This window comes from Cyprinodon variegatus, unplaced genomic scaffold (assembly GCF_000732505.1).
Source record: "Cyprinodon variegatus isolate N-32 unplaced genomic scaffold, C_variegatus-1.0 Scaffold103, whole genome shotgun sequence".
Classification (NCBI taxonomy): Eukaryota; Metazoa; Chordata; class Actinopteri; order Cyprinodontiformes; family Cyprinodontidae; genus Cyprinodon; species Cyprinodon variegatus.
This window is the reverse complement of record NW_015150556.1, coordinates 373,238-393,746: the sequence shown is the minus strand read 5'-3', so window position 1 is coordinate 393,746 and position 20,509 is coordinate 373,238. Positions and strand designations below refer to the sequence as shown.

The 20,509-nt window shown below is 36.6% G+C and overlaps 1 protein-coding gene across 2 annotated transcripts in view; it reads right to left on the bottom strand.

Moving 5' to 3' along the window:
• The window catches only part of xrcc4 (X-ray repair complementing defective repair in Chinese hamster cells 4), a 33,554-nt gene that overhangs the window by 9,124 nt on the left and 3,921 nt on the right, over positions 1-20,509 (bottom strand). For both annotated transcript variants that reach the window (XM_015374425.1, XM_015374424.1), the window contains exons 2-4: positions 14,780-14,934; positions 13,785-13,978; positions 1,133-1,299 (exon numbers count right to left, since the gene is read on the bottom strand). In XM_015374425.1, coding sequence (XP_015229911.1) covers positions 1,133-1,299; positions 13,785-13,978; positions 14,780-14,912 — 494 coding nt within the window. In that variant the 5' untranslated portion in view covers positions 14,913-14,934. The remainder of the gene's footprint in view (positions 1-1,132; positions 1,300-13,784; positions 13,979-14,779; positions 14,935-20,509) is intronic.

Below are 20,509 nucleotides of genomic sequence, written 5' to 3'. Positions count from 1 at the left end.
GAGGTGGCGAAACGTCTTCAAATCTTGGAAACCAAGTCCAGTGGATATTTTTTGAATTTTTACGGAAAAACATAAGGGAAGTGTTTCTATTAGTTTATTTATTTTTATTACAGAGATTTTAAATGCTGGCTGATATTAGTATATCGGAACCCCAATAGAAAACCGTCCACTACACTTTTTTTCACAATAGTTGTATGACTATTACAGAACAACACTGCTGCCAAAGCACTACAACCGCAAATACTCTTAAAAATCAAGCACAGGTCTACGAGGTCTGTATTGGTGAATCATTTTAGTGGCTGTAGAGAGTAGAAAGTGAGTGGCTGCTGTTCAAAGAGCTGAATTAATGAGGATGGCTAAGGACATGCATGAATCAAGTAAAACACCACATTAAATATGATTTTAAATAAGTATAGCATTGTATTATAGTTAAAAACTTTAGAAAAGTTTCATGATACAGGCTCTTTAAAAAAGTTGTGCATGAAAAATGTGACTAAGAATTGAAAAATTTTAATACTATTACCGATCGCTGAAGTATCATCATGCCCAGGGTTATAAATTCTAAAGGTTTCAACGTAATCAGCGTCAGGGAGCAATTATTAATACATTTTTTTAAGCTTACTTTCTTTTGTAGGTGCTGTATCATGCTCAGCTGCCTTTGTGAGCTGATGGCAGTCTTATCGATGCAGGGTGCATGTCTTTACAGTGTTCCCATCGTATATTTGCAAACAAGACGGCAAATGTGTTGAAAAACAAAGATTCTACTGCCGTTACACTCACTTAAAGTCAGGGTATCAGCATAATTCTATTATAATTTTAAAGGTTTCAGCGTAAATACCCCTGGAAGGAAGCCCAGTTATTAAACGGGGACCATAACAGCAGGTTACACTGAAATCCACAAGCGAGAACCCTGATGGCACGGTTTTAGTTTTTCACACTTGGCTTTTCAAACTTAAATTCATTCTTGTTTAATAAATCTGTTGTGATATTTTATATATTCTATATCTTGAGGACAGAGTTGAATAACTTTAGCACCTTCCACATATTGGTAGATATGAATAACTGGTAAAACAACTGAATAAAACCATAACCATTTTTGAAAATGTTCTTAGATTTCCTTTGTGTTTCTTACTCTTTCAGTATTTGTTGGTGTTCCTGTCTAAGTCTATGGTTTGCCTCCAACAGATTTGAGTTTTCCCTCTCCAAATCTGTGCTGTGCTGCAGAGACTTTCCGATCATCTCCCGGATTAACTCTGAAGGATCTGGAGCTGGTTGGAGCTCCACGGAGCCCAGGTGTACCTAAATGCCAAAACAGTGAAAGAGAAATATGAAACAATGATTAAATAAATTAAGGAGAACGATCATATTTGATTGTTCTTGTATTTTTGCTTTAAAACTGCAGAGAAAGTAAAAAATAATCTGCAGCTTCTCTGGCATTATCATTTATCGGTGGCTGAGAAGCCAAGCAATGAAATCACTTCAATTATTAAGCTCTCACAACTCCAGACAGATCTGACTTTGTCCAACTAACTGTGCTGACACTGAAACACAAGTGGATGCTTGTAGTGAAGCTGGAAAAATCCTGAATAAAGTCCGCCTGGCACTGTAGTCTTGACATTGACGCATAAAATTGTTGACTTGCCTCACCTAGCTTCCAAAAATCAGCTACCTATGAAAAATGAGTAAGCATTTGCACCTTTCTGTCATCATGAGGAGTTCTGCAATGGTATGGCATTTAATTTTCACTGAAGTAGGAGACTGTTTGAGCATGAGGCTATTTCTTGTGTCTGAGAGAAAGCAGAATGACTTCATCAGTCACCAATAAACTATGCCAGTGAGACATCTCCCCTCTGTTGTATCTTAAGCACTATGGAAAAATAGACATCATTCCAAAGCAAGAAAACGTTCCTCCCTGCCTTCCATTTTGGCATTAAATTAGAGAACAGGCTTGAAAAAAGCTCTTGCAAACTGTACACAATGACATTGTCAGACTTTTATCTGATGTGTAACAATTTTTTTTATCTCACGGTAAAATGCCGATTTTATCACTTATAGCCACACCCTATTTGCCTGTTGCCCTGGTAATAGCAGCATGTTCACACACAAACATACAACTTAAGGTACACTGAAAAACCAGAAGGTAACACGGTGTTAAATCTTTACTAGGCCATGGAGAGGTTGAAGACTCACTGCTACAAAGCCTCTACTTTCAAAAGCTCTCATGAAACAGCTGTCATTGTTGACCTGGACTGATGCTGTCCCGGCAGGCCACACAGCTATTTTCCCTTCCTTCACTGAACTTGTACGTGCCACTTAGCAAATACCGACTTCACAATGCCTTTACAGATTTGTGCATATGTTATCCAGCATTCTATATCCTTTTTTGTGTGTTTTTTGTGTAAATGTTGCTTTTCGTCATCCTTTTCTTCTCATTATGTGAAAGGAGAACAAATAATCCTTGTCTATGCCAACCTGAATTATCTCAGGGTGCTGGGGACTGTCACTCACTGGGCGAGATGCAGAATACATCAGTGAGACCTAGTCCATCACAGAGCGACATGTGTTCAAACAAGACAGATAACTATGCATTTTAACACTCATACCTATAGAATATTTCAGGGAAACAATCAACAGCCGTGTTCTTGGACTGGGATATAAGAACCAATAACCTAACAAAGAGTAGATTTAAAAAGATTGTTTAGTTCATGTTCCAAACCCAGCTACCTGGCATGGATTTTAAACATGGGATCATTGTTTGCTTAGTTTAATGTTTTTAGATATTATTTTGAGTTCCAAAACTGATCTTTTTCATGACATCATGGAACCATAGAGAGTTATTAGCCATCCAGGATACCTTTAAAGCATTGCAGAAGTGATCTAGCTGCTGAAATATGGATCACCTCCCACAATGCGATTCAATCACGGGTTGCATGCCTACAGTAAAATAAAGTAATATCTTAGTTGCACCAATAATAAATTCTTTTTTTTTAATGATTATTACCTGTCCAACCAGAGTCTGCAGGTCCATGTAATACATACTGAGTCTTAGCACTGATAAAAATATCTACCCACACTATTACAGACAAAAACAAATGACAGCTAATATTGTACTGTTATTTTTTATAACCTTAGATGCAACTGCTTATCTCTCACATAAAATCTTAAATGCAGACATTTAGCAAATCTGATTATTCAACACACAGATTGATGCAACCACATTGTGGGTTTTAAGAATCTTTGTTCTAAAAATTCAACAATGAGGATCCCCACTCTTCCTGTTTTATTTTTATACTCGGTTCAGATTTTTTACTTCTTTGCAGAAATTTTAGAGTAACTTCTTTTCAGCTACTTTGGCACTGCACCAGACCACTCCCTGCACCTAGAGGTGACTAGAGCAAATCTTGATGGGATTAGTACAAGAAGCAGACCACCCAGAATTAAAGAAAGAGGATCCAGAGAATAAAAAGAAAGTTCCAGTACCATCAACTTGGCTCTGGTGGCCAGTGCAGAGGTCTCTCATGGAGGGAATTAGTGTGACTGAGCCTAATGAGTCATCAGCATGTTGATGTAGCTGTGTTCTGGTTAGATGGGTGGCAAGATTGTTTTGTTTGGCTAGTGTGGTAGAAACACCCATTAAGAATGGATAGTGGTTGTTAAATCAAATTTCAGCACTATTCAAGGAATTGTATCTAATTCAAGGATTTATAAACAGGGTGGGATACATTTTACCATATGTTTGCATGGGTTGAAAGGCTGCAAATATGTAAAGACAAAAATGTCTTAGCTTTGATCTTCCTCTTCCTCTAACCTCCAATCCAATCAATCGTCCCTTCAACCCAATCCCATACATCTTGCAATGCACCTAAGGAGGGTCAGTTAAAAAAATCAGCCACATATGATGGATGTTGGCAAAACGTTTAACTCTGACATGGTGTGTAGAAAAAATATATGCATTTTAAAGAACATTACTTCCACCTTTTACAGCAATATCTGGACATTTGTGAATCTTCACTCTGCCTGCCAACAGCATTTAGGGAAAAAACTCTTCCATAACTAACACTCAACTAGTTAAAGGCACCATAAACATCTAAACCTGTGGTAGGACTGGCTCTGTTTACTGAATGAGCATCAGAAACGAACCTCAGCTGTTGTTTATTTATTTTGCTCCTGCTGACTTTTAAATACCAAAGGTTTCATGTTTCTCCATCCTTAAACTTCAAGGTTTTCTTAGAAGACCTGCAGCTGTAAACACAAGCATTTCACATCACCAAGGGTTTACCTTTGTTGCATGGAAAGGAAGAAGGATATTAAACAGTCTATAAATCTGAAAGTCTATCCAAGCACTGTGTTAAGTATTACAGAGATAGTGGTAATTAGACTTTTCCTTTCTCAATTTGTTTCTCCTGACACAGAAACTTAAAGGTCACTTGGCATGCTGATGCCAACTTGTGCCAACATGTGGGAGGTCAGACTCTTTGTCTGTGATGGAAAACCCACTGCCACATTCCTCTCTTTGACAGAAACAATAGTAAAAGAAAGATTTTATCCACAGTAAAAATTTCCGCCTCTAAAAGCTTAACAAAATTAAAATGATTCAGTACTCTATTTTCCAGGATACAAAGATACATAAAATAAAGTAAATTTGATAAATTACTTCACATTTTTGGGGATCTGAGATCAAGTTAATACTTGTTGTATCGTAAAAGACTTACTGATTTTAACAACCCACAGTTTATCCACATATGTTAAAGTAAAAAAACTTAAGGTTTATTCAACACAATGTGGTTCAGAGTGTGTGGTCTAGAAGTTTGTTTGTGTGTGTCCGTCTAAAGACACTCAGTCAGACCATAAGGTCAGATGTTGACGTAGGTGTGCAGCACAACTGTCCCAGTGAAAATGATACCATAACATGCTGTGGGTGCTGAAAACAAAGGGTTTTTTTATCTCACCCCTCAAATCAAGATGTACCATATGTTAACAAAAAAAAACAATAATTTGATGATTAACCGACTGACATATCAGAGCTTTGGTCTTTTACAGTGGCTTCTAATCATACTCATATCTCTTAAATTTTTCCACAGTTTCGCATTTTTAAATCTCAATCCAACCAATACAAATCTGTGCAATAGAAATAAAAAACTCAAAAAATTTAAATGGAATTAATTGTTTAGAGTAGTCACAAAAGTTAAATTTCTCCTCAACTAATAATCTAGCTCAATACCATATCTATCTTTTCTGTGAAGGCCTCTAAGATTTGTTAGGGAGCATTAGTGGACAAACAGCACCATGAGAAAAAAGAGGAAAAAAAACTAACTAAGAGGTATCCATTCAACAAAATTAAGAGGCTGGATAAGGAGAGTGTTGTTTTCGTAACTCTGGAGGAGCTGTAGAGAGGAAAGAAAAGCAAGTCAGGGTTAGTATTTAGATGAGCATAGCTAAATACAGAGCAACAGAGGTGAAAAAAAACACTTTAGGTAGGGGTGGAGGATCATCTTCCAGCAGGAAAAAAAACCCCTGTAAAACAAGGGCTTCATCTAAATTTTTGCCAAAGCCAAATATCCAATTCAGACACAGGTTTTGTTGAAAAAATTGCTGTTAATGCACATATTTCCATCAAATCTGGTTAAAAGGTATTTTGCACACAGAAATTCAGTGTCTAGATGTGCAAAATTGGAAAGGATATACACCAAAGAATGGGCAGCTGTAATGCTGCAGATAAAGGTAGAACAAACAAAGTATTATGTTACAAGGGCTGAATGCAAATGCATGCTGTGCTTTTTCAGAATAGTTGTTGTTAAATAACTAAAAAAATAATAATAATGTAGGCCTGTTTTTCCACTTTAAAATCTGGTTCTATTTTATGTTGATATATTATATAACATAAGTAAAATATATATAGATTTGTGGTTGGAGTGTAAAAATGCAAATCACTACAATTAAAGAACATTGACAATCTTTTTTAATCTTCAGTCTTTAAATAACTATTTCGTCTACCAGACAGAGAAGTGGGTGAGTGAATGCGCCTGATGATGATAAACAGTGTTCAAGGTTTGGCGTGGTTACTTGGTATGGAAGAAGTGGGCACAGAAGTTGAGATCAGCTCGTCTTCTCACCACCAGGATCTACTGTGAAGGGGCGTGAGGCCCGATAAAGAGCAGGAAATGAGGGGCGACAATCAGTTCATTCCTGTGATAATGCAGACTTTTACAAGAATGGCAAGCAGGTTACCAGACAGGAGATAATATAGAAAGATACTTTAAACACTTGCTCTTCAAAGAGATATCTGCCTTAAAAAAAATGTTGGCTGCTGACGATTTGATTAGTCACTTTGAACAGGAAATCACTGTAGGTTTGAGAAGGAAAGTCAAACATTCAGTAACATGTTACAACAAATTAATTCCTTTTTTAGTGATAAGACAAGAGCTCATTTAAACTAAAAAAAAGTCACTCTAATAGAAATAAGTCACTTTAAAGCAAAAGGATTACATAAATAAGAATCAATGTAGAGAGGATTCCTAATTACTTTATAGTCATAGTACAGTGGACCTCCTAACTCAGTCTTTTTAACATAGATCAATAGCACATCTACATTTCATTAAAACATCTTGTTCAGAAACTGGTAAAACTACAACTTGTGGTATAATAGTTGACTTTAGAAGGAAAGAAAAAATGTTGGTGTTAAAGATTTTGAAGAGGCTTTGGTAACCATTGTGTTCCATTTTACCTTTGAAATATGAATTTGGATGTGGGAATGATATCAAAACCAACTGTGTTGCACTTCCAACACTTCCAACTAACTGGAAGATAACTGGAAATAAACTGAAATGAAGTAAAAATGTTTATATATTTTTTTATTCTGATATAATTAATGCTCTTAGTGGGTTGCTGTCAGTTAAAGGCATGTTTTACAGTCTCTATACTCCAGTTGATGATTAATTGATTACTAAATTAGTTGACGATTATTTCAATAATCGATTAATCTATTTCTTTCAGCCCTACTCGTATCCCATAACTATCACATCCTTCAAGTTAGACAGTGCCAATGGATAAGGCTAATAAATCCATTCAGTTTCAAAATGCCAGTCAACAAAAAGTGATTAAATTTACTCAGTAATTAATTTTTATTAATTTAACTTTACAACTTATAAACCTAAGAAATTAAGTTGGATCAACTTGATTCAATTACTTGAGTCATTATAAACATTGCCCCTTCTGCAAAAATATGTTTCTCCTGTTATAGATACTGGTATGTTTTACCCCATGAAGGGGTTATTTTTTCTTTCAGTTGGGTAACATACATTAATCATCATGAACACTAAGAACGCTAGGTTAAAGGTGTGAAGGTTGCACTCTTATCAACTCAGTCTATTCAGAGATGCACACAAAAGATCTGTAGATACTGCATTTGGTTTTGGGGGTTGGGCTGTAAGCAATAGATTTATTGGGCCCTCCAGGTTGCAGGGTGGGGTCCTCTTGGATTGGAGTTTGCTTAGCACAGATGTTATCAGACCACATTAGATTTGTATCTGAGAAGTTAAGAGGCCAGCTGCACATCTGAAGCTTTGTTGTGTTATTTGAAGCATTTTACATATCATTGTTCTACAGGAGCAACTGTAGGTAAAGGGAGGGGCTAATGGGGGGCTATTTAGTGGTGTCACATGTGTCGCATAGTATTCATTTGAATACCTTGCTGCCAGTATTTGCAGATTTAAGACTGGAATTCAACTAAGCAAGCAAGGCTACATGTTGTATGCTTTCATGTTGTCCTTGAGAGGTGTTTCTGAAACAATCCAACTTTTCTCACCCTTTTTTTTTGGTCATCCTACTAGAATTACTCTTATTTAGCAAACCAAAGGGGTTAAAGATGTTGGCCTAGTGGTTAGAGCATTGAGCTTGCGCTCTGAGAAGGTTGCAAGTACCCAGCTCGATCCCCACAGCCTGCACTCTGGGTCCGTGGGCAGGACCCTTAACCCCACACTGCTACCTTGATGCCACACAGTGGCAGCCCACTGCTACCCAAGGGCATTGGATAAAATGCAGAGATAAATTTCTCCAATGTGAGATCAATAAAGTTCAATTATTTTTAAACCTCTACAGCTGTTGCCTCCAAACCCTGACCCTCAACATCTACTGTCCTGCAAGCTTTAGATGCATCCTGCCCCGAATCAAATGAATGGCTCATTACCAGGCCTTTGCCAAACTTAATGGCACGCTGAAGTGGTAATTCAGTCATTTGTGTTAGAGAAGGGATGCATCTGAAATCTGCGGGACAGTATATCTTGAGGACCAGGGTTGGAGAAAACTGCTCTACAGATTGATGTAGATTTGCCATTCATATTTTATGATGCTCTCACTTCTGTTAAATCAAGTAGAAGTTACTTTTAGCAAATTAATCTAATAACAATATATTCGCTAGAAACTGTTTTTATTTTACACATTTAACAATTATTTAGCAAATTAGCTTTTTTTTCTTACAACGGTGTAAAAAGCTGTGTAAAGAATAAATGTATTTAAACAAAGCAATTGTAAATAGAGTCCTATAATTAATGAGTAATTCAATTTTGAATAATCTGGCTTTTATATTTGTTAAACTACCCTTGGACTTCAGAAACAATTAAATTCTTCTTGATCTAGATTGATTCAAGCCGGGCAAACACTGTCCGATTTTTTTGCCCTTTTTGGGCCAATTCTCCAATCGTGCGAGAATTTTTTTCATTCAGGCAGACTTTTAGCCTGATCATGTACATGGGGTAACGAGGGGCAATCAGCTTCTTACCTCCCGATCAGGAATCATATAGTCGGGAGAAAATCAAACATGTTTGAAATTCAGTCGGCCGACGAAAGGTTGCACAGTGTGAAAACATGCATCGTGAGCTGTAAACTTTTTAATCCTGCGGTCTCCTCGTACAGTGTGAGCTGTAGATGTGTGCAATGATTGAAAATATCGCACAGTGTATGCCCAGCTTAAGATGTCAGAAAAAATCCTGGGAGATTTTACTCATTAGTTATATCCTTCTTCAGTGCTGTTACTACAAATGAATCAACAGCACATACAGGTTGCAAATCTCCAGTATAAATACACCAAAAGTTCTCTATTTGGCAAAGATCTGGTGACTGTGAACGTCATTTGTGCACAGTGAACTTGTTTTTATCTTTACGACCTAATTTTAAGATAATTTTATCTTTGTGACACTGTGCAAGAGCTTACTGAAAGTAGACATCAGAAGACGGGTACACTGTGGTTGTTAAAGAATGAACAAGATCAGCAGCAATTTTTTTTTATGCCAACATGGTACTAAGAGACAAAAAAGTGTGTTAAGTAAACACCACCAGCAGGAACCATTGTACAAAGACAGGATTGATGCATGCTTCCATATTCAGATTCTACCACATGATCAGGTGAGGTGACGACTCACTAGAACAGTCAAACTATTTGATTATTCGTTGTGTGTCGTGACCTTAATTTCCTTTTGTAGCACATCATCTTTAAAAGACTGTTATATTTTCAGACTGGAAAAAAAACAATCATCAGGTATGTTATAACTATAGACTTTTAAACAGTGCAAACAAATGAAACTATATTAAATGTTTTACTTATCCATTTTGCCAAAGTATTTTAAAATAAAAAATTGGTATATTTAATAGTGATTTTACTTTGACAGTTCATTTTACTTCAACTGCTCTTTAAAAGTTTTTTTTTTTGTTGTGTCTTTTTTTTAATACAGCCTTGTTAAAAATAAGATATGTCTACATATCAGTCAGGGAAGCTGTAGGAGGAAAAGGCTCTCTAATCAGCCGATGTGTAAGACAGGACATCCCTGTTAATAAATCAGGGTTTTATGGTCTGTACTGTGTTCCTAACCTTCTGCCCCTCTTTCTGTGATCAGGACCTCTTAAGCAGCACCTAGGGGCCCTTGCTGACCCACTCCCTCAAGCTAAAGGCACCTCTGGTTTTGGAAGAATGACATGAAAATCAACAGATAGTTCTGACCTGGTCTTTATCAAGTATTTCAGTTTCAGTAAATTATCTCCACAGATCCTTGAGAAACGGTTTTATATCTGTCTTTCAACATGCTGAGATTTAAACAGTGACTGTTGAAAATAATGCTTTTTCTTTTTCTTTTTTTTTTTTTTTACCAATGCCTTCTATCTCATTGTGTTTCTATCAGTGGAAGTCACAGACTGTATTTGTAAAGTACAGTTTATGTTATTTTTCTTTTATAGTTGCCTGAGGGAACCAAAACTTTTATAACTCTAATTGGGGAAGCTATAAAACTTATCTTCTAAACAGCCCCCACAATAAAAGAAAAAAAAGAAGCTTCCTTTCTATTTTTGTGTGTTGTAAGAGGCATTTGTCCCCAGGAGTAGTGGTGATAACAGAGAAGAACATCATGTTATGACATTCAAAACCACAGATACACCTACAGCTGTGATCCCAGGCAGTCCAAACCGGTTCCAGTAAATCAGCCAGCTTTTAAACTATGTCGCGCAATTCTGTTTATGTGGACTTTAATAAGAAGTTTTTTAAATGGCCACAAAAGAACTATAATCTGTGATTTCAGATTTTAATATTTTCTTATTGGCTAAAAAAAAAAAAAAAACTGGGTAAGTCTTTTCTTTTTTTTTCCATTGTCCTCAATCAAAAATCGTTGATATATATATATATATATATATATATATATATATATATATATATATATATATATATATATATAAAATTTTGTTTTTGTTTTTTTCTGGGTGTAAATATACGGAGCCCCTCTGATGACATGGTCAAAAAAAATGTTTAATTGTGGCCACGAAGTAGTATTTCGTGCGCACGAAATACTACTTCGTGGCCACGCAATAAGTATAACGTGCGCACGAAATACTTATTAATAATATTAATATCATTCCTGGACAACTGGGTAAGCAAATCGAGCGCACCTTAGACCTTAGAGAAGGCGCGCTCGATTTGCTTACCCAGCTGTCCAGGAATAATATTAATATTATTAATAAGTATTTCATGCGCACGTTAAACTTATTGCGTGGCCACGAAGTAGTATTTCGTGCGCACGTTAAACTTATTGCGTGGCCACGAAGTAGTATTTCGTGGCCACAATTACAATTTTTTTTTGACCATGTCATCAGAGGGGCTCCGTATAAATATGACATTTTTTGTAATAATATTTCATTGTCAATGTTAAATAGAAATGCTAAAACGAAACTTTCATGGGTGATATTGGATCAGTTCAATCAGTTTGTCTGTGATAAAGATATTTGAGGGGGGTTACCAAAAGTTTTGTTAGTTTTCCCAGATAGATTTCATCCAAATTTTATACTATAGACAAATCGAAATAGAATGTTTCACCAGATACAAAATCAGCTTTCTTCCACAGCTAGCTCTGTGTTCAGAACTTTAAAAGTAATTTAAAGGGAAAATAGCATAGCAAAGGAATTTGTATTTCAGGTGATCTAGAGAAACTGCGCAGACAGGAATGGTTAAGCATATCTCTCTGGGCATAAATCCACCATGTTAATTGCTATAGGAGAAGACTAAGGTCCTAGTCTTTAAAAATTGTCGATAGGAAGTACTTAATTGCTGCAAAATAATAAAACACAAAGCAAATGAAATTGGTGGCCATTTTGCAGGTGACTTACAAAGACTGCACCCACCATAGATAACAGGCACAGAACATGTCCAGTACGCCCTATTTAAAATAGAAAATTGCCTAAGCTTCTAGCAATTTGGGAGAACAGAGTGGTTGTAAAGGAAAGGCAAAGTTTGAAGACATGCAGTGTTACTTGCTTGAATATGTACAACACACTAATATATATGTATCTGAAAGTGATACAAATAAAAGCAACATTTACCAACACTAGAATAACGAAAGTCATGTAAAAAAAAAATGTTTATAATTATTCATAAAACTTTGAAAAGCTGACTTTGCTGCTTTACCCCCACCCCTGTCATTAGTCCAAAAAGCAGCAACCAGCAGATTTGGAGTATTATGAAGCTCTAATAATAAGTCTAAAACTAATAACCTTTAAAAATAGTCTATTTTTAAGGGTAGGCTTAAAACTTTCCTTTTTGATAAAGCTTATAGTTAGAGTGGCTCAGGTTATCCTGAGCTATCTCTATAGCTATGCTACTATAGGCTTAGACTTCTGGAGGACATAGGGACCCCTATTTCATGATTCTGCTTCATTCTCTCTCTGTTCTCCTATTCTGCAGAATCTGTTCAATCTCTAACGTTCTGCTCTCTCTGCTTTTTCTCACAGTTGCTTTGCCTCATCTGATCCTGTTTGGCTGTGACACCATCCTGGAGAAAAATATCAGCTGTGCTGCTGCCATCAACAACTTTGTTTATACATGTTCGAGATCTGTCTGTTTTTCAGTGTAGTCCTGTTTCTCTGACTGCGACTGGCTGTATGTGCTCTCTTCATCCTCTGACATGGGAGTTGACTCAGAGCTCGTCTGCCTGGCTGTGTGTTTCCTGGATTGGGCCACCTTTTACAGTTGCTTATTGTATCTCTGCTTCTGTCTCCTTGAACCCCAGTCAGCCTCAGCAGATGGCTGCTCACACTGAGTCTGGTTCTGCTAGAGGTTTCTTCCTGTTAAAAGGGAGTTTTTCCTCTGTGTGAGATCCCCTTGCAACATGCAATCCCTCACTTGTGAGGAATCAACTGGTTTTCCTTATATAGAAAGCTTTGAATCAATATGACTGTATGATCTGGTGAACTGTAAAGTGCCTTGAGATGACGTGTGTTGTGAATTGGCGCTATATAAATAAACTGAATTGAATTGAATTAATAAACTGTATCAAACCAAACCAACATTAAAACACCAAATTGACCTAAAATACTGGAAAAAAGGTAGGCCCATAAATATATAATACAAAATAACTGTGCTTTGTAGTCACTGTGGTTTTGGTTTTCATTCAATTGCATTTATTTTCAGCCATTCTGTTGCATTAATCTAGATTAGAAGTGATTGTAAAATGCGGTTATCATTTTTATTTAGTATATTTGAAAAAGCAGGTGCAAAGTTGCAAGATTTCTGCTGTTGTTGCGGTCACAAAGGGGCATTTGTACAAACAGAGGATGGAAAGAGTGTCTGTGTTTACAGAAATATGGGAAGGTCAGACATAGGAATGGTAGAATAATATACCGTAAGGTGGGAAAAAGACATGAACAAATAACATTTCTGCAATTAAACTAAAATGAAAACTGTCACAACTTAACTGAAGTATTGCTGCATATTCATGAACAAAAATAAATTTGACTTCAACAGCCACCAGAAAAAAACAAGAGAATAGTAAAACCATCATGGAGCCTTTAAAGGGACATTATGGATGCACCAGCTGCTTCGGATGTGATGCATTTAACTTCAAGACAGATTATATTTCCTCCCCTATGCATTTCTTACAGGCTTTGCATGAAACACAGTTATGCTTTTCTACTCTAAAAGGATTTGTATTTTGTGTTATAATGATTATAACCATCATTACCTCCTGCTTCATGGCTTAAAATTTATCTTCAGTCACAAACATGTATGTTTTATCCATTGCCAATGCAGCTTTATTTACTTTTTTGCTTGTTCAATTGAGGGCTCCTTATTTGGAATCTTTGAAGATCAAGCTCTAAGAGTATTCATAATTGTTGATCTTATGTCTCAATTTCTATAAGTCATCCATCATGCCAAGTAAAAATAATACTTTTTTGTTGGTTCTCTTGTTTCATGAATTCTGGTAGGTTATTTTTATTTCTTTTTCAAACAAATATATATAAAAGTTCATTCTCACCGAAACGTTTTTACAGATCTTCTGATATGAGAGCAGACTGTGATCTGGGCTCAGGTTAAAAGAATACTCCACTTTGCCTTTTCTTCCTTCTTCTCTTTCTCCGCTTTTTGTCAGAGCTTGAAGAAGATGCTCAACATATTTCTCTCTTATGACACCCAAATCATTGGCTTCTCTTGTCACCTCATCCTCTGAAACTGACAAAACAGTCCCCGATCAAACAAATAATCTCTCATGAAAGGTTATTTTCTTTCATGCTGCAATTATTTCATAAACACATGGAATTGAAGCATGCATCTCAGGGTTGACAGAAGCTCGCAGAACAAAACTACAAACATTAATTAAGCAGTAACACAAGAGTACATGTGAAAGCAGGGTTTTAAAGAAAGCATGCAGAGAAACCAGGGGCGATGTCATCAGCTGTTGCACAGCTGTTAACACTGGTTGGAAGGTCCCAATTAGCACATCAAACGCTGAAACACCGACAACCAAGGGGGCCACACATAACTGTTACAATCCCATCTCTACCTGTCAGCTCTACAGATGCACAGCAAGGGAACTACCGACAGTTATGTTCCAGGTGTCTAAAGAGAACACATTGTCCTGTGCAGATGTAACTACCGACCCAAATGGATGTGAAAACACACATATCCTTGTATGCACACATACTCACATGGAGAGTGGTTTGCATCGACAAAGAAGAGCCTTATACATTTTAATATAGTTTCCACACCTGTAAGCTGCAGTGAATAGGAGTAAATAAGAATAATGAAACAAGGTCCCTGCTGTCCCACAAGTTAAAGAATCAGAACAGTCATAACATTATTACCAGGGGTCAGCCAGGTGCATGTAAGCTGCGGACAGCTCAATGAATAGTGCACCTGGTGACAAAGTAGTCAACCCACCAGTCAAAGAAAGCCCATATTTTCTACTACTAAGTCCTTTAACTTTATATTTGTAAATATTATGAATACAGCTTTCAAATGTGAAATCCTTACCCTCTCCAATCCATGCCGAGCTTCCATCAGTGAGAGCTAGTGTGAAGCCCGCACCAAGATCCACAGCCCAGTCAACTCTCAGGAAGTAGGGGGTGCCTGGATTCAGAGATATCTGCTGAATTGTGCCGCTCATGTCTCCTGTATAACCTTAATGCCTGCAGAAAATTATAAACAATATTTTACAAATCCAAACACAACTCATATAACTTCAGTACATTCAAATACAAACGTTCTTCTCCTCAGCAAAACCTTCCCTCCGGTTTTTGGGTATCTAAAGGCATTCTAATGCCACAAGAGATTTCAAGTCCCTCCAGGGGATTATTCTAGTGGGACATGTGAGAAAACCCCTAAAGGGCATTCTGATAACATCATCAACAAAAAAACCCTACAGAAATGACTTTTGGTAACAACTCAAGGTGGTTCTACTCTAAGCTCTTCTTAGTTGATTGAGCTCTACTTGGTTTCTCTAAGACTAAGTCCAGCCACCTTATAGTGAGCTCAATTCACTGCTTGTGTCGGGGGGACTTTCTTCTTTCTATTATGATTTTTATCTCATTGCCAGAGCTTAAAGTCATAGATGGGCCAGTAAATTGAAAGCTTTCCTCTTTTCTTAAGACAGACCAAAACACCTTTCACCATGGCAAACAAAGTCATCCTACTATCACCAGTGGAAAATACACCAACATACTTAAAGGGAAATGCAGTTTTTTTTACATTGGGTACTTGATCTTACATTATTACGTCATGTTCTACTCACCCATATGAGTTTTGTGTCATTTGGAGCTGTTCTGAAGATATTCGGTTAGGTTATATCCAAGTAATGTCTTCCTATGGGCAAACGACTTGAAGGCACAAACGGAATATCTTCAGAACAGCTCAAAATGACAAAACTCATATGGGTGAGTAGAACATGATGTAATAACGTCAAGAGACCAATGTAAAAAAAAAAATGGCGTTTCCCTTTAAAATCCTCCACCTGAGGCAAAAAATGACCCCAATCCATAGAGCAAACACCTGTTTTGATGAAATGCATATTAGAAATGTACGGTAAACAGATATTTTCCAGACCAATCAGAGCAGGGCATCTTCCAAATGTCAAAAAAACAACAACCAAATGATGGACCATCAGTCTAGGACAATGCTGGCAGGCTGGTAAGATAGGCTGTGCATGCTATTTTCTAGTTACATAAACTAGCTTTCTAAAAGAAACATGTGGCCATGTTTCGAAACAAATGGCATTACTGCAAATGTATAAAACAACCACCTTTGTCTCTCATGCGGTCAGCCTCTTGTTGGTCTATTGCTCAAATTGTGCATTTGAAGCTAGTATAACAAAAACACCTAAGAATACTGTAGGTCTTTTTTTTTTATCTGTTAAATGTATCAAAGTGCTTCATTGTTTTACTTCTTGGAACTGGTGCGTAAAGCCCCTTGCGTGTATCTTCAGTGGGGTCTCTGAGTCAGTGGAACCACACAGAGATGAAATGGTTTTGGCTAGTTTTTTTACTCCTCTTTTGTTGGACTATTTGCTGTGTTTTACCAGCAAGATAATTACACGCTTTTAATACAGGAGTACCGAATCTCGTATGCTGATACTCTAAATGCACTAAAGCGTTCAGTGTTAATCTGTTGTAACTTTTCACTCCCAGTTATCCAAACTGCATCCAAAACATGTAGACATCAAAACTTGAGGCATGTCACCATTTATTCTAAGCTGTCTGAGGAAAATAGATAAATAAATAAAAAAATTTATTAGATAAAACACAATGAAATGGCAGCTACATCTTATTTTTGGAAAGTTTTGATGCATTGTCTAAAAACCCTATTTAAGTCTTTACTGCCTCTCTCCCACACCTCCAGTTAAAGCGAGGGCTACAGCTGTGTTTTTACAGCTAGCAGGCCTAATCTGACTGGAGGGTTACAGTAAAATCTGAGTTTGTGGACAAAAGGCAATCTAGTTGACTGGCTACACTGTTTTATTCATAACAAACTTTTTGAAAAACTTTTACTTTGTTATAAATGGTCAGTCCTAAATATGTGATTAGTGCCTCCACAACAGGCGAGCAGTGATTCAGATGACTTCCCTTCTTAAACACAGAGCAAAGAGTGTGGAAAGGGAAGGAAAAGGGTAGCTAAATTAGCAGTTAGGAAAGCTAAAAATGACAATTGCTGTGTCCAATTTCAGGGACTGCAACCCTCGAGGGCTATTTCCCTCAAAGGCGGATTATGATACAACTGGGAAGAAATAAGACTGTCCAAAATCGAAAGCTTTTCAAATTTCAGCTGATAATAATACATTTGTCCTTTTTTCCAAATTTGAAGGATTAGACCTTTGTACCATTTGGGACCCATCCTTTTTCACCCTTGTTGTTCTGATCTGTCCCTTTCTTATGAATATTTATGTGCATGTAATAAGTGTCGATCCACTCTATAATGTAGTACAAACTAATGCAGGAAAACATTATTCAACTCATAATTTTGCAAGCTAATAAAGAGTGAAATGTCAGACCAAACCAGGGCCCTCCCCTCCATTTCTTTCCCTTCTAGTTGTAAAGGCATCTGAGGGTATGTTAACGATAATTACACAGCTACTGGAACCAGACTAAAGCTAACAATTAAGGCAGAAACAAATGAAAACCCTTAGCTTCTTACCCTGCAGGTGTAATTTATCACCAAAGACAATTATCAAAAAGACAGAAATTGTATATGGCTGCTGTTAAACACATTTGCATTATAAAATGCTTGTTTACACAGTCAACAATGCTGTTTTGAAACATATTATTTCATATTTCTTTCTCCTTCGGCAGTAACATTTCACTGTATCAACAAATTGATAAATGATGACCTTGATGGCACACTACAGATTTTTTTTTTTTTATAAAAATGGAATAGCTTTAATAAAACTAAATCAAAAGTAATTGTTTAAAGGACATAGGCACTTTTACTAAGTGTTAATTCATTTACTTTTTGGCCAAACGGGAAAACAAAACTTTTATATTATATATATTTATTGATTCTGTCTCCTTAAAACCCCATTTTGCCAAGCAGATGGCCACTCACACAGAGACTGGTTCTGCTGGAGGTTTCTTCCTGTTAAAAGGGAGGTTTTCTTTCTCCACTGTTGCTGCATGCATGCTCAGTGCATTGCTGAAGAGTCAACTAGATTATGCAAGCAGATGTCTATTGTTGCCTTGTGCTCATCCCAGAGCAGGGAATCCTGCAAAGTCCATGGCCCAATTCCAAACTTCCCCCGAGCACTAAAGCTTAACTATCAAATGTCACTCCCACTGAAGTCCCACTTGCAGCTGTGGAAGATGCCTTGATTGAAGGTGAGTGGGTATAAATGAGTTGGGGATGTACTGAAAGACTGGATGAAATTTGGTTCCTTAGAATGAAGACGTTTGATTAATCTGTATGACCTTGTTTAATTTCCTCTGGAAAGTGCCTTGAAATCAACTGTGTTGTGAACTGGCACTAAATAAATTAACTGAATTGAACCTTAATTGAAATATAATAGGGCTGAATTAGGACTAAATTGCAATCTTGTGATTTTATTTCGATTTTCATTTGCACTAACATTAAGCATATGTTTCAACTCAGGTTTTCATTGTTTTTATGACCCTGAAAGCCTGCTTGTCCAGAACTCCATTTTTGCAGGACTTTACTTTTATTGTTGAATGAATGTATGAATAAGTGGTTACTTCTACTCTCATGCATGGATCATCACGCTAGCTAAAAAAGGTGCTCCAAGGAAAACTTCGAACACTTCGCCTATCAGTGGTCATTATTTTGAGGCTGATCCCTCTATATGGAATATGAATTATTTCATTCAAATTATTTTCTTTTTGCCAATACTCCATAGGTTCCATCTTTTGACCATATACTCACCCACTCCCATCCAACTCTGCAAGGATAAAGCCAAGTGATGGGTCAATGAAACTCTTTTGTTTTACCCCAAATGTCACTTAATTAAAATACTTGATTTACTTGACTCAAATTTTAAAAAATGATTAAATGGTTTTTGATTATTCTTTTTAACCCACTTTTGTTAAATTCCAAATTAGATATTAGGCACTTGAAGCCTTTTTATTTGGGTTCACAACCTTGCACAATATCTTTGAACAAAAACAAAAACCAGCCAAATCTCTCAGACCTGGATCAATGCACATCAAGGCCTGGGTAAGGCTACTAAATCAAAACATGCTGAATCAAACCACTATAGATCCATAATTCCTCCCCTTCATCCCTCAAGTAAGCAAATCAATCAGTCATCAGTTGACATCAACCAACTCCTTCCTGATCAGCCTGTTTTCTCCCCTCAGACCAACCAGAAAGTTCAACCGACTGCCTGCAGTTCTCCGCTTCCAGATTCTTGTTGCATCTATCAATAAACAATAAAATGAACTGTTTCTCCATGTGATTCTGCATTTGGGTCAAAAAGCTACAAACCAACATGACTAATACATCCTATGTCATGTCTTCGGTCATACACAGTAAAATAGCGTGGGCCACAAGGTCATTCAGAGTGACATGGGCTGAAAAAAGTGGCAACATAAAAGTAACAAGGAACTTCCTCCATTAACACACACATCACCATCCTGAGTACATTTAAAAATGAAACATGGAGCAGATTATGCATGACCCTTTGTGCTTTAAGAAAGGGTGTTGCTAAATGAATGAAGTTGCTGAAGGCATCAACTTTGACCTCATAAAGTGAACCCAGCTACTCATTAGTTACTGTAACATCTGTTGCTAGGGAGCGATGACCCGATGGTAATGACAGATGAACACTTTAATTAAATAAATGGCACTGTCTGTCTTTGTGGGATAGATACCCAAGCAGAACCATCAAAGCCAATTCTTTAGTCTAACTGACAGCATCTCTTTACATACTCAACCTTCTGATACAAACTCTGGAGCCAATAAATAATCAGCAAGAGACTACTGTGACACATAGCTTTGATGATATGCTTCTTATACTCTTACTTACACGGTTAGAATTTTTAAAAACTGTATAGACTTATTTATCTCTGTAATCTAAACTGTTTTGATATAAATCTTCAATAAAACATTAATTGCATTGTCGCTTTTTGGTTTTTACTTAACTCAATTCCTGTTAAAATATAATTCAAATGAAAAGAAAGTAGCATTTATTTTACTATGTTTAGTGAAGAATTACAGCAGTTTGGCCCAAAAAAACAACACAGGGAAATTCATCTTTAATTATTTGTTCCTTTTAGACCTTATAAACAGTATAAACTTGAATGCAAAAGTGAAAATTAAAACTTTTTTTAAAAATATGTTAGCATTATGTCATGCCATTAGCTACATTTAACAACTGTTATTTCTAATAGCCACTATCCCAGTTCTTTCTTTTCAGTAAAAGAATTGATCAGAATCGGAAAAATGAATCATTTTTATCTTTTACCGCTGAACCCAAACGGTACATTATTATAATTCTTTTTTGATGTAAAGCATGATCTTTCTAAACTTTTTGGATCTTTCTGTGTTTTTCTGTTCAAAATGACAATTTATGCTATCTAAAGCCGGGCATATACTGTACGATTTTTGGACTTTCCGCCTGATCGTGCGTCTTGTATTATACAGGGGGTAACGAGGCGCAATTAGCCTCTCATGACCAAAGAGAAAATCAAACATGTTTGAAATTCAGATGGCTGTCGTAAGATCGCGTCTGAGTTATGTTTTTGGCCTTTAAACTAGTGTTTCATT